Genomic DNA, 14,177 nt, shown 5'->3' with positions numbered 1-14,177 from the left:
AGCAGGAACTCAGAACTCCTGATTTTGTTTTTGTTTTCACTCAGGCAAACATAAACGGCCGGGTCTTGGCTCAGTGCAGTGTTGACGAGCTGAAGAAAGAGATGAATATGAACTTTGGAGACTGGCATCTTTTCAGAAGCATGGTGAGGTTTTACAGCGTTATCATACACAACATTTTACTATACTGTATAAAGTTGTCTGCAACACTGAACAAACCCAGAACTAAGAAGTACTGGCCCAAACTGATAGTTTTCCATATTGATTTAAAAATGTTTGCACTTTGTGTGTGTGACTTTTTTTCTTTTTCAGTCTGACACTTGTATTCAGCCCGGTGTCATGGGGACTAGTTATAGCAGCATGTGGGATCTTGTCCTTTCTGAAGAAGCAGCAGCGAGTCACCAGTTTTCCGTGCTTTCTCCTTGACCAGTTCCAGGCGGGGCGCTCTGAGCCCTGCAGGTCTCAGCCTTCACTGTCTGCCCTTGACTCTTGCTCTGTATTAGCAGCAGTGCACGTGAGCCCCTTTAGAACGAGCCCTGCCTTCAACATAAGGTCACCCTTGGTGCTCCTCAGGTTCCATGTTGTCCCTCAGCTACTTCCAGCTGAGGTCTGATCACCCTGGCTTGTCTTGACGAATTTTGTCAAATTGGTTTACCCAGAATCCCTTGAATACTAACCTTCCCCATGTCACACTCACTGGCTCTGCGCGCCCACTCGTTGCTGGCCTTGGAGCAGAGTAGTTTCTAGACTGAGGTCAGCTACCTGTTGTGGTAGATCTTGTTGCTTTCTGCTCCGGCTCTGGTTTCCTTTGACGCACTCCAGTTGAATTTTGTGTTTTCTTGAGTTTTAAAATTTGTAAACTAAAATGCTGATGCTTCTCTGATCATTATTAATGGATTAAGGTAAGGTTTGGAAGAAATTCCCTGGACCTCCTAGTGGGGAGCGTGCTTTCTTGACCCTGTTGTGAGAACTTGACAGTGCTTTTCTTCTGCTCTCCGAAGCCTCTGTAATGTGGTTTGACAGTGCAGTTGATATTCCTCTTTTGTTAAGGTCTTGGAAATGAGAAGTGTGGAAAACCAGGTGGTCCCTGAAGACCCTCGTTTTCTCAATGAAAATTCCAGTGCCCCGGTCCCTCACGGGGAATCTGCTCGCCGTGCTTCTCACAGTGAACTGCCTCACACAGAGCTCTCCAGCCAGACTCCCTACACCCTGAACTTCAGCTTTGAAGAGCTGAACACACTGGGCTTAGAGGAGGGAGCCCCAAGGCACAGTAACCTGAGTTGGCAGGTATTTATTTTATGTCATTTTTCATGTGCTTGGAGAGTAAATGCAAATATGCTGGTACATTGAAATGCTCGTTCAGAGAGTCCTGATGGAGAACCCAGCTGGGCAAGAGGAAGGGGCATCTCCTGAAGGACCTGGGTTTATCCACTGAAGGGGAAGAATGGTAGAGCACAGGGGAAGTGAGGTCATTCAGAAATAGACAAAAATGATAACTCAGTCACAGACAACAGTGGCAGGAGAGTGGATGGGGCCGGGTGTGGTGGCCACGCCTTTAATCCAGCCCTCAGGAGGAAGAGGCAGGGGGATCTCAGTGAGTTTGAGGCCAGCCTAGTCTACATAGGTGAGAATGGGGCGGGCCGTATTAGGGTGGCTGCAAATTTGCTTTTCATTCGGTATTTTCTTGTGAGATTCAGTGTGGGAAACTAGCATCTCGCTACCCGCTGAAGCCTTGGGTCTGGTTTCCCTTTGCTTACAGGAACACACTACATACCACACTCTGGGGGGGACCAGCCCCCACACTTATTACCCCAGGGACTCTTGAGGAACGAGGGATAAGAGACTTAGATAGAAATAGAGGGGAGAGAAACAGAAGAAAAACCCAGGATAGACTCGGGTGGGCCTGGATCCTTATCCAAAGGGGCCCAGAATTTTATTCCAAAGGTCTATTTATAACAATGCTGAGGTGTGGAGCAAAAGACCTCCCCCTTGCTAGTTACAAAACACCTGCACTCAGGCCTGTGGTCCAATCATCCTCTCTATGCAGACCTGCTGGGTAAAGCCACGAGGAACCTGAAAATGGGCTCCCACAACACTTAGGCTGGGCTTCAGCCCCTGGGCTCAAGTGATTCTCCTGCCTCAGCATCTTGAGTGCTGGGACCACAGGCCTGCACCACCGTGTGGGTTCCACACACATGTTCTCTGTGGGTAGTTCTTAGACAGGTGCAGGCATCAGGAGCAGGAGTACCCGTGAGTCATGTGCGAAGGATAAGGAGGAATAAGAAGAAAATCAGCGGGGCGAGCCAGAGCAGGGCCCAGCGGGAGAGCCAAGTCAGGAGCCCGGGAAGCTGTGCAGAGCAGTGCTGGCAGGGGCTCCCGTGAGCGCTTTCCTTAGGTAGTGACAGTGTCGTTAATTGTTCTCCATACAGTCTGTATAGGTGGAGAAGCTGAGTGTTTTTACTATTTTATTATTGAATACTGACGAATACAGAATTACTTTACAATGAGCCAAGTTCACCCTTGGCCCTTGGTCTCTCTTCTGACAGAAGCACTTCCTGTCCTTCCCAGCTTTCAGAGATCCTGCCCTTCTCGCCCCCTGTTGAGGTGCCTCTGCCTGTCCTTCCCCTCCCCCACCCCCCCCCACCCCCCACCCCCGTTAGCACAGTAGTTCCACACCTCCCTTGTTCTTCGCCTTTGTTCTCTTAGAAGTTCAGGACCTGGGGCTGGCCAGATGGTTCAGCAGGTGAAGATGCTTGCCTCATCCTGATGACCTGAGTTTGACCCCTGGGACCCATGTGATGGAAGGACCCACCTCCCCGTCCTTGTCCTCTCACCTCCACACACATCCCCAGAGCGCGCGCGCGCTCACACACACACACACACACACACACACACACACACACACACACACACACAGAGTAATAAATATTATCAGTACCTAGAAAACTTTTGCATATACAAATTACTATAAATAGTTAAATAGAAACTGAAAATGTTTCTAAATACTTTTAAGTAATTACAGGTTACCATAAATAACACTTTTACAAAAAATTACTGTTTTTTCTTTCTTTTTTTTTCCCCCGAGACAGGGTTTCTTTGTGTAGCTTTTTTTGGAGCCTGTCCTGGATCTCGCTCTGTAGCCCAGGCTGGCCTGGAACTCACAGAGATCCACCTGGCTCTGCCTCCCAGTGCTGGGATTAAAGACGTGCACCACCGCTGTCTGGCTTTTTCTGTTTTCTTTTTCAAACAAAAGTCCAGTGAGAATGGGAATGTCTTGCACGTGTCTTTAATGCCTGGCTTCATAGAAGACGACTGGGCTCCAGGTACTACTGCCTCACACCTCCTGGAACACACACACACATGTAGCTCTGGAACTCCACTGGGCACTCCTGTGTGAATGAAGGAGAAAAGACACAGAGCACCATCGTGTCCTGCAGCGTGCAGTTCAGAACCTGTGGGTCCCCTGCACAGGGACGCACGCAGCACTTGAGAGCAGTTGCCTTAGTGGGTGGAGGGGGCACCATTCTTCTGGTCCGGTGGCATCCTGTGGGGCTACCTCCTTCCAAAGGAAAGGCGGTTTGCCCCTACGTCTTTGTTCTAGCCCTTCCTGTGGTCCATTCCCAAGCTCCCCAATGCTGTCTCCTCCATTCCTTGCTTCTTTTTCCTAATCTGTACTTTTAATTGCTCATTTATTAGCTTTCCTCAGATCTAAAACAGCTGGGACCTTGAAACTCAGTCAGTATTAGAAACTAAACTTAAAAGTATCCCACTCTGCCTTTCCTGCCCAACTGACCCACAGCTTCCGCCTCTGCTCACCACAGGCCTTGTTATCACCTTTTTTGTTCCATTTTAAGAACATTTTCCCCTCTGAATTAGATCTGACAGGAACTTCCTGTCATATATCTGAGATGATTTCTTTTATCAGACCTTGAAGAGTTGAGTATTTTGTTTTTAAGGTCTTCTTAATTTCTTCTTTATCTCTTCTAAGAGGAATTCTTTCTCAGTGGAGGTGCTTTTACCTTAAATAAAATAAAAACTTGAAATTACTAAAAGCAGTTGTTCAGGTGACTTGTACAATCTGAAATAGCTCTTTTAAATATAAACAGTAAATTAATGTTGCTAAAATTTATAAGCTAGTAACAGAATTATTCATAAATGCATATCTTTGGTTAAACTGTTAGGTCGAATTTTTCTAAGAGCCTGATATTTTGACAACTTTTTAATTATTAGTGTGCATTTGTGTTTCCTAAGCTGATGTTTATTATGTCTTTTTCCCCTTCTTATTTGAATTCTTAAATTTTTTTTTCTGTCTTCACAGTCACAAACTCGCAGAACCCCAAGTCTCTCGAGTCTCAATTCCCAGGATTCCAGTATTGAAATTTCAAAGCTTACTGATAAGGTGCAGGCCGAATATAGAGATGCCTATAGAGAGTACATTGCTCAGATGTCCCAGTTAGAAGGGGGCACAGGGTCGTCAACAATAAGTGGCAGATCTTCTCCACACAGCACATACTACATAGGTCAGAGTTCTTCAGGGGGCTCCATCCATTCTACTCTAGAGCAGGAGAGGGGGAAGGAGGGTGAGCTGAAGCAGGAGGATGGGCGCAAGTCATTCCTAATGAAGAGGGGGGATGTCATAGATTACTCCTCCTCAGGGGTGTCCACTAGTGATGCCTCACCCCTGGACCCCATTACTGAAGAAGATGAAAAATCGGACCAGTCAGGTAGTAAGTTGCTCCCAGGCAAGAAATCCTCAGAACGGCCCAGTCTCTTCCAGACAGACTTGAAGCTGAAGGGAGGTGGTCTGCGCTACCAGAAACTGCCCAGCGACGAAGATGAATCTGGTCCAGAAGAGTCAGATAATACCCCACTGCTCAAAGATGACAAGGATAAAAAAGCTGAAGGCAAAGCAGAGAGAGTGTCCAAGTCTCCAGAACACAGTGCTGAGCCAATCCGGACATTCATTAAAGCAAAAGAGTATTTGTCGGACGCCCTCCTAGACAAAAAAGATTCCTCCGACTCGGGAGTGAGATCTAACGAGAGCTCTCCCAACCACTCTCTTCACAACGAAACGGCAGACGACCCCCAGCTGGAAAAGGCAAATCTCATAGAGCTTGAAGACGATGGCCACAGTGGGAAGCGTGGGATGCCACACAGTCTGAGTGGCCTGCAAGATCCAGTTATAGCTCGGATGTCCATTTGCTCAGAAGACAAGAAAAGCCCTTCCGAGTGCAGCCTGCTTGCTAGCAGCCCTGAAGAAAGCTGGCCCGCCTGCCAGAAGGCCTATAATCTGAACCGAACACCCAGTACCGTGACTCTCAACAACAACACTGCGCCTGCTAACAGAGCCAACCAAAACTTTGAGGAGAGGGAGGGAGGCAGGGAGACTTCTCAGGTCATTCTGAGGCCTGGGCCCAGTCCCAACCCAACTGCTGTTCAGAATGAAAATCTGAAGAGCATGTCGCACAAGCGAAGCCAGCGTTCCAGTTACACAAGGCTCTCGAAAGATGCGTCTGAGCTGCATGCAGCCTCCTCGGAGAGCACGGGCTTTGGAGAAGAGAGAGAAAGCATTCTCTAAGGAAAAGAGAAGTGAAGTAGCGTTGTCCTACCCTAAGGACGGGACTGTCGTGAACTTGAAATTGATCCCCCACCATTCCCCATCATGTCCTTGCATCACAGATAACTGATAGGTGGTCAGGCACCGGGGAGGCACACGCCCTCTGTACAGCAGAGGGAAGCCTGAGACGGGACGGCCGCCAGTCATCTCCATTAGTGCCGCATCATGGGCAGTTTAAAGTCTCACCACCACCATGGTGCCCTTCCCTGGCACACAACTGCACAGATTGAGGAGAAACAGGCTGAATATAAAAATAGGTCAGAAGTGTATTTAAAGCTGAAAGGCTTAAATCACAAGGAAAAAACCCTAGAGATCTCCTTTATAAAATATTCATGAAACATTTGAGGGAAGCTACAGTGCTAGATGAAGCAGAAACCAGTGTCACTGTTAGAGTTTAATCTTGGTACAGATTTATAGGTTTTAGAGTAGAGACCAGAGACTGAAAGTGAATGCCTAGCAAGTGGATAGCCAGGGTACTATATAAGACTCACTGCTTTTTAAAGAGCTCTTAGAATTTAAGTAGAAAATACACACTGAAGAGGGTGATAAAAAACTGATAAGAAAGCGAGTCAGCGGAACCCAAAGCAGTGGGCCTGGGCCGTGGTGAGTTGTTAGCAGAGGAGCTGGAGGAGGGCAGTGTATTCCTGGGATCCTCTCCAGACCAGGCCTCTGCCTCTGCCACCTGTGCCCTCAAAACCATCTTGGGCTGTTGTGCAACTCCTAAATTATGCATCTAACCTAGCTTAGGTCTGGCTAAGAAAAAAATACAATTTTTTTTCAATGGTTCTGGTGATTAAATGCAAGACCTCACCAGTGCTGGGTAAAGTATGGCTGAGCTACATCCCAGCCCTAAACTTGAGTCCTTTCCCGGAGAATGAATGTATCAGGAAATGGTTACATTAGAAGAGTTAGTGACATTGACCCTAGACCAGCTACAAGCAAGTATTTGATTACGTCACTGCCGTCTGTAACAGCAGTTTGTTTCACGTAGCTGTTCCTAAATGAGCATTTTGATTCTTGGGGAAATTATTTAAAGTGCGGGGTGGATTTAAAAAGGAGCTTAGAAGCAAACAGCATAGCAGGAACCCAGAGCCAGAGCCGGTGTGACCCCGACGCTGCACCCGCAGTCTTCCCAGCCAAGCTAGAATGATCACAGACATAGACGTACCGTGTAGGCTAGAAGTGTGCCTGTCATCATCATGTATCAAAACTGTTCATCATTTGAGCAGAGCTTGTTTATGTAGTCAGTCCTAGCAGTATGTCCTGAGCCACAGGTTAGGCTTGTAGACGGCGAGGTCGCAGGCTTGGTGTTTGTTGAGATGTCATCCCTGACTGGACCTGTGTTGTTGACTTGACCCTGTGCTGGTAGCTGCCCTGTGCGTCAGTGCCTGGCTGTTGGAGTGTCATTGAGCATTTTCAGGAAGTGCATATGTTGCATGTTCTTTAACAGGTATTTTAAGCATTAAAAACAGCACGATGTTACTGACATTATGCATTTGATTACTTATAGTGTTTATTAGTTTGCAATATCATGTAATTGGTACTTCAGAAGTAGTTTGGTTTCTTTCCAAGTGAGTGGCTGTAGCTCCCAGTCGCGGGAGGCCTTGATTGACACTGTCTGTGAAGTAATCCCTGGAGTGCCAAGTGCACACGTAGACTAGGAGCAATAAAGATGTGCATGCCATCCTGACTCATGGAGTTTTATTCACTGTAGCAATGACAATTCACATTCTGATTAAAAATTAAAACATGGTCTGTGTGTCTGTTTTGTCCTCTGACTGCAGTTTGGAGATTTACAGGTCATGAAGTTGACAGAGTGGTCCAGACAGCCTTGTTGTCCTTCTGAGGGAGGTCGGCTCTGAAGTCCCAGTGCCTAACCAGTGCTTTCTTGAAGCCTTGGCACCCCAGAGCACATGGCACCGTAGCTGGGTGCCATTTCTCTAGCTGGAGGCAGACGATCCAGATCCCTGCAGAACATCAGTTTATTACGTGAACATTCTGGACAAACATCCTTTCTCTACTGGCACAGAAATTGACGGGCCAGATGGGTCCTGAGTCACTGTTATCCCTCTGAGTCTGCATGTCAGTGTGTGTCTGTGTCTATTTATAATGCATAGCTTAGTCTGATTCACACACAGGCAAAACTCTGCATTGAGCTGGATGAAATAATAGAAAAAGGAGCCTCGAACCCTGCCCATCTCTTAGATTCTGTTACTCAGTCTTAAGTGGTATGAGCCACATTAGCTCCACCTTCAGCCATAGAGAGTGTGCTGATGTAGCATCCTAACACTCATTGTGGCCTTCTGGAGATTTACTTCTGAGAATATCTGTAGTCCTGGATGTCCTGGAACCTGCTTTGTAGACCAGGCTGGCCTCGAACTCAGAGATCCATCTGCCTCTGTCTCCTGAGTGCTGGGATTAAAGGTGTGGGCCACCATGCCAGGTACTACTGGTATTTTCCAATTGAGTCAGCTTCCCCAGGGCTGGATGGTTAAGGATCAGGAATCCTACACCGTGAACTTTAAGCTTTGCTGAGCATGGTGACCCATGCCTATCATCCCAGTGCTCAGGAGACAGAAGCAGGAGAGTCAGGTGTTCAAGGCCAGCCTCAACTATGTAGAGACCAGCCTGGGCTATATGAGACCCTATCTCAGGAAACTGGCAATACCACTGGAAGCGTTGTTTTCAATAATAAGAGAACTTGTTTTCCTGTGTTATTTTATATGGTTTTAAATATAGTCAGAATAATTGTAGTTGCCTAACCAAGTAATTGTAGAGTTGTATTTGCTTAAATCCTCATCCTGAGAATTCAAGCTCATTCGCATGTTCTAGTGCTACAGTAAAATAATTTATGACTAATTTTTTTCTTACTAATAATTAGAAACTTTTGAATGAAATTACATATTTTTTCTTTTGGTTTGGCTAAGGTACTAAATTTAAAAGGTTTTAAGACCACATAATTTTTGGTTACACCAGGAATTCTCAGCCTCTTTAGAAATATCCCTGAATTAAAAAAAAAAAAAAAATCCATGAATTCCTGGCTAACTCCTGAATAGATTACCGTACTTACCAGGAAAAGAGAACAGAGGCCCCCTTTAATTAACGGGTGAGTGACCTTGAAGGATTAGGTAGGAGGGTGCGAGAAAAGTAACAGTTTTGGCATATACGTACTATCAGCCCCAGCCTGCTTTATCCCACCCATCTTTCCTGGGCTCAGCAGACACAGCAGGAGAGAAAAGCAAATGGGGACATCCTCCTGCCTGGGGCAGGTGAGCCACCAAAAATGAGTGTGCTTCCCTATTCAAACTGAAGCGTAGGCTGGAGTAAACTCAAGTGAACTGAAAAGTAGAAGCTTAGCTGGGAGAGCAGCGAGCCGGCTGTGGACAGTGTCTAAGTGGCTCGTTGCTTAGCAAAGGTTGAGAATCCCTGGTTGAGACTAACAAAGTAGAAAGCAGCTTTCAAGTCTTACGTACTATTAAACCCTTTCCTGCCTAGGGAGAAAATGCCGTCCCTGTGCTAGATAGACAGCGGTTGAGAAGATCCAGTTTAAACTGAGGTATGTAACAAACTAGCGTTCCAAGTGAGACGCATTGGGAATGGTTGCCAGGAGTTAACCCCTGTCAACCCGCACAGTCAAAGAGTTTTTAAAGGAATGATTAGCAAACCTTGCTTGCTGTGAGACCGTGTCTCCTAGAACTGTCGTGCTACGCCCATGAAGTCTCACTAACGTGACGACTGCCTCAACATGAGCTGAACAATGTCTGATGTCTTCACATTAGACATGCCAAAGTGGATTTGGGGGTGGGGGAGATGATCAGGCCTCCACCCTACACAAAGAACCACAGGCAACTAAGTGTTGGGAGTGGGAGAAGTAGTCTTAACCAGGGAAGAGCACACCAATGGTTCATCCAGTACCAAATAGCCCTGAAGACAAATACAAGTAACATACAGACCAAGCAAGTTTTATCTGTGCATTTAGAAATGCATGTATATATATGTGTGTGTAATAATAGTTAATGAAAAATAGAGACCATGAATTTGAAAGAGAGCAAGAGGGTATGGATGGGAGAGTTTGGAGGGAGGAAAAGGAAGAAAATGATGTAACTGTGATTAGGAAAAAAAAAAAAAAAAGGTAGCAAACCACAGTCCTGGCCTGAAGGTCCTCTGGTTGTTGGCCCAGGCAGGTGGACGGTTTCCCGGGGGTGTTCTGGAAAGCGGAGCTGAAACCCCTTCTGAGAGGGGCCTCAGTGGCGGGGAATGGATGAGCACTGTTCAGGTCTCCCAGGAGAGGGAAGCGTTTTGGAAATGAATGAGTTTATAATAGAGACATTGATGAAGAAGAAAGGGCATCTCCTGGGTTTCTTTACTCGGGATAGGATTCCACCTTGGTATTCCCATCAGAATGCCAGGGGTTCCCCACGATGACAGTGCTGCTGGGCACACTGTCACCAGCCCCCGAAAGGGCCAACACTTGGAATCTGAAGTACAGCATCTACTGGTGCATGTTGCTAACGGTGAAGTACCACTAATGAAGGGCCGTCTGTGTTCCCAGAAACACGGGTGGGATGGCTCTTGAAAAGTCTGGAATCCGAACTGAAGTGAAGACCAACGTAAATTAGTGAAAAAACAAAACACACAACACAAAGCATGAAATGTTTTAACACAGGTAGTATTACTGTTTCAAAACACAAAGTATTCTGAATCTGCCAGTGTGGGGTGTGGGGGGTGGGGGTATGGGGGTGGGGGTGTGGCCTGTGGTCATTGACTAACAGAGACTACTCCCCAGTCTTACTCTGCAACTAAAGATGCTCTTTGTAGTGTTATTTATTCCAAGGATGTGTGTAACACGAATAAATGGTCTTTTAATAAAAAACCTGGAACCAGATATTGGGGTAAATGCAGAAAGATCAGAGAGACAAAGGAACAAGCCACTGCCACATCTTGCCTCACCAACTCCAGGAATCCTCTGACTGAAATCCTCTGAGTCCTCACCTGAAAGGCTTCAGCCTGAAAAAGCTTCTAGCTGAAAGGGATGCTTCTGTTAAAAAGCCTTTAGCTCCTGTCTCCTCACGCCTTATATACCTTTCTCTGCCCACCATATTACTTCCTGGGACTAAAGGCATGTGTGTTTCCCAGTACTGAGATTAATGGTGTGTGCCACCACTACCTGATTCTGTTTCTCTCCTAGACTGAGTCCATCTCGTGTAGTCCACGGTGGCTTTGAACTCACAGAGATCCAGACGGATCTCTGCCTCCTGAGTGCTAGGATTAAAGGTGTGTGCCACCACTGCCTGACCTATGTTTAATCTAGTGGCTTGTTCTGTCCTCTGACCTTCAGGTAAATTTTATTAGGGTACAGAATATATCACCACAGATGTGTATTAGGAGTCATTTATTGCAATCTAGCAAAGCATGGACTGGCATATCAAAGTGAATTACTAAACCATTGAGACATGAATGAGTGAAATCATACTCTCACAACATAATGTGTGTCCTTATTCCTAGTAAGAAGTTATCTGAGGTCATTAAGCTCTTGATTATTCATGACCATTTTCTAATTTTATCATATTTACACATATTTACCTCCTTCTCTTTCAAGGCAACAAGGGCTTAGGACCTTAGTATTCTGCCCATAGACCAAGCAACGCTCCTTTCTCATTCTCCTGGCAGCTCGGTTAATTTCCCCATCTGGCTTCCTCACCACATATCAGGGGGTGAAGAAGACACAGCCACCACTGTAGCCCTGCCATGCCTTCGGCCAGAGAAGAATGTGTCACCCAGATTTCTCTGCTCTCTGTAACTGTAGGATTTAAGATAGTCTTTAATGAAGTATTACTTTTATGAGATTTTAGGTTAAAAACCCAACGTATAGAAAAAATATGTAAATAGTCTAGCCTCTCCATTTATGTCCTGTAGCACGTTCTTGGTCAGGTAACTAATAAAACATTAGATATTTTCAAAATTGTCACAGTTTTGACACTTGCAAGTTGTGTTTCTTAGAACTTTTAGAAGGCATGCTGTTTTTACTTGATGTGAATTAAACTATTGTGAAAGAGATCATTTTCTTTTCGGATTCTGTGTTTTCTCCATGCTTTACCTATGTTCTTTTCAGCCCTTTTTCTTTTCTTTTCTTATTTTTTTTGTCTGTTTCTTTAGAGGTTGCATTATACTCATCCCGTTTTACCACAGGACATCGTTAACACAGTAGCAGGAGAGGGAACTTCTACACAGCCTTTTAGATGAACCTGATTGCGGATAACCCAGGGCAGTGGGCAGAAATTTCTGTGAGTGAATGAGGCAGATCTAAACTAGGTTGGTAAAACTGGCAGAGTCTGCTCAAGTCCTACACGATAATGCCCTGCCACCCTACACCCTCCCCACAGTTCCTCATGGGCGGCCCTTCCATTTTTACACCTGTCTGGCCTTCGTAAGCTTCTCTGTTTGTGATTCCAGCAATCTTTCAAGATGTGATACCATGCTTGATTCAAAATTCCCGAGGTGGATACCCGCAGCCCACCATGACAAACCACATCCTTTTAAAGGGCAAGGCAATGTGTTCTGCACGTGTTTTAAAAACCCTCTTGTGCTCTTTAAGCCCTTGGTTAATAGAGATGCCCATCTCATACATCAATAGAATTCTAGAGGTAGACGAAACTGTTAATCCTGTATTTCACATTAGAATCTTGAAAACTATATTCAAGTGTAACTAAGCTGCAGTGCAGCCCCAATTCAGGTTTCTAACTCCAGTGATACTGTTCCACATCAGGACCACCACGGTGCCCAGCTTGCCTTAGCCAGGTCAGAACTTCCACCTTCCTTTCAGTGACCACCCCTCAGCCATCTGTCGCCCCCCGTCTCATACCATTTTGACTGCTGTATTAGGATTCCATATTCTATTTTTATAGGAATGTGTGATTGTGCATTACTTGTTGATACAGACAAATCATTCTTAATAGCAATTCCCCAGTCTTACTAACTGAATGCATTTAAACTTGAGAATTTTGAGTTCCATACAATGTGCTTTGATCACATCCACATCCCCACCCATTCTTATATCTACTTCCTCTTCCCTATCAACTCTATATTTTGTCCTTTTTTTTTCTGTTTTTAAACCTTAACGACCAGTTTGTGCTACTCAAAATAACCTTGGCTATGTGGTCTTCTCCTGGAATGTGGTTGGCTTACCAGGGACTAACCTCTCAGAGAAAACTGGCCCTTTGTTCCCCAGCAGCTAACAACTGCCAGTTGCTCCAATGCTTGGTGTGGAATTGTGTGCCCAACCCCCTGCTCCATGCTGGGATTTGGTCTGGCTTGGGCTTACACGAGTTTTAAATAGACTATCATCAAAAACACTGTGAGCTCATATGTGCAACCGCCCAGAAGATGTTCATCTGTAATCATCCATCAGCTCGGTCTCTCACACTCTTCTGCAAGGATCCCCGAACCTTGGGAAGCAGATGCGGTGTGTGTGGTGTGTGTTCCCTTTAGGGCTGAGTATTCTGCAGTCTCTTATTCTCTGTGGCGTGGTCAACTGTGGGTCTCTGTGCTAATCACCATCTACTGCAAATGAAAGCTTCTCAGATAAGGGTTGAGAGAGACACCGATTTGTGGATATGATGAAAAGTCATTAGGAATTGGTTTAATACTACATCCATCTAGCAGCATCATAGTAGTAGGTTCTCCCCTAGACCTCTGACCTGTCTAACCACAGGTTATTGGCCCAGGAGTAGGTTTCATCTTGTGGGACTGGCCTTAAATCCCATCAGAAAGTGGTTGGATACTCCCATGATGCCACGCCACCATTGCACCAGTGAGTATGTCTAAGACCAGTCATTGCTGGAGCTTGCAAATGAAAACTCGCCAGTAGGGATGAAGCTTCCAAGTCTGTACCAGCTTGATTTCATCATGTTCTATGACTTAAATATGTGGTGTCATCAGCAATAGGGGCTTACCCACATGCACGATAGTTCGGTGTTACCTCAATTCACCTAAAGGCATGCCCCATTATCTTGTGGTTCCACCTCCTCAAGGCAGCAGAGCGCTCTGGCCCGCCTTGTGTATTTGATCAATAATGTGGTCGAGAGAGGCATGATCAACAGTGAAGGGTAGACTGTCTAGACTGCAGTGTGATGAAGGGTACTTTGGTGCACACTGGCTTCTCAAGTCATGGGCTCCTGCTGAGCTAGCTGCAGGGCAGGCTGGGAAGTTGTGTGTGGTTCTCTGCCCGGGAAGAAGGTCACAGTGAGGTGAGCACATAGATATGACATGTGTTATCCCTAGCTGATTAAAGATGGCGTCGTCTGGTATTAAACTAACAGGAGTTAATTCTTTACGTTGAGATCTTATAAATTTTCCTTTGGTACAGTTTTTATCCTGGTAGGGAAGTTCACTGAAATCCTGACCTCTGACAGAGAGGAGTTCTAGGGGGTTTTCAGTCAGCCAATTCTTTCCCTGCTTTTGAGGGGTGGGAGCAGGGCAGAGAGATTCAAGGAAGGCTGAGCATGGAACAAAGGAAGTGTCACAACCCCTCCAGACCCTTGCCGTTTCCAGACACACCCACCCT

At 45.9% G+C, this 14,177-nt stretch overlaps 1 protein-coding gene across 13 annotated transcripts in view; it reads left to right on the top strand.

Annotated features, from left to right (window-relative positions):
• The window catches only part of Kidins220 (kinase D interacting substrate 220), an 87,967-nt gene extending 76,296 nt beyond the window's left edge, over positions 1-11,671 (top strand). For 9 of the 13 annotated variants that reach the window (XM_052745793.1, XM_052745790.1, XM_052745787.1 and 6 more), the window contains 3 exons: positions 45-143; positions 1,048-1,284; positions 4,316-7,366. In XM_052745793.1, the coding sequence (XP_052601753.1) occupies positions 45-143; positions 1,048-1,284; positions 4,316-5,575 (1,596 nt within the window). In that variant the 3' untranslated portion in view covers positions 5,576-7,366. Of the gene's footprint in view, positions 1-44; positions 144-1,047; positions 1,285-4,315; positions 7,367-9,109; positions 9,171-10,166; positions 10,281-11,213 lie in introns of those variants that run through there. The other 4 variants (XR_008220101.1, XR_008220102.1, XM_052745794.1 and 1 more) reach the window with 4 other exon arrangements.
• Positions 11,672-14,177: the final 2,506 nt, after the last annotated feature.

This window comes from Peromyscus californicus, unplaced genomic scaffold (genome assembly GCF_007827085.1).
Source record: "Peromyscus californicus insignis strain IS unplaced genomic scaffold, ASM782708v3 Scaffold_1__1_contigs__length_55948999, whole genome shotgun sequence".
Lineage (NCBI taxonomy): Eukaryota > Metazoa > Chordata > Mammalia > Rodentia > Cricetidae > Peromyscus > Peromyscus californicus.
Note: the sequence above shows the minus strand (reverse complement) of the source record. Positions and strands in the feature narration are given on the sequence as shown.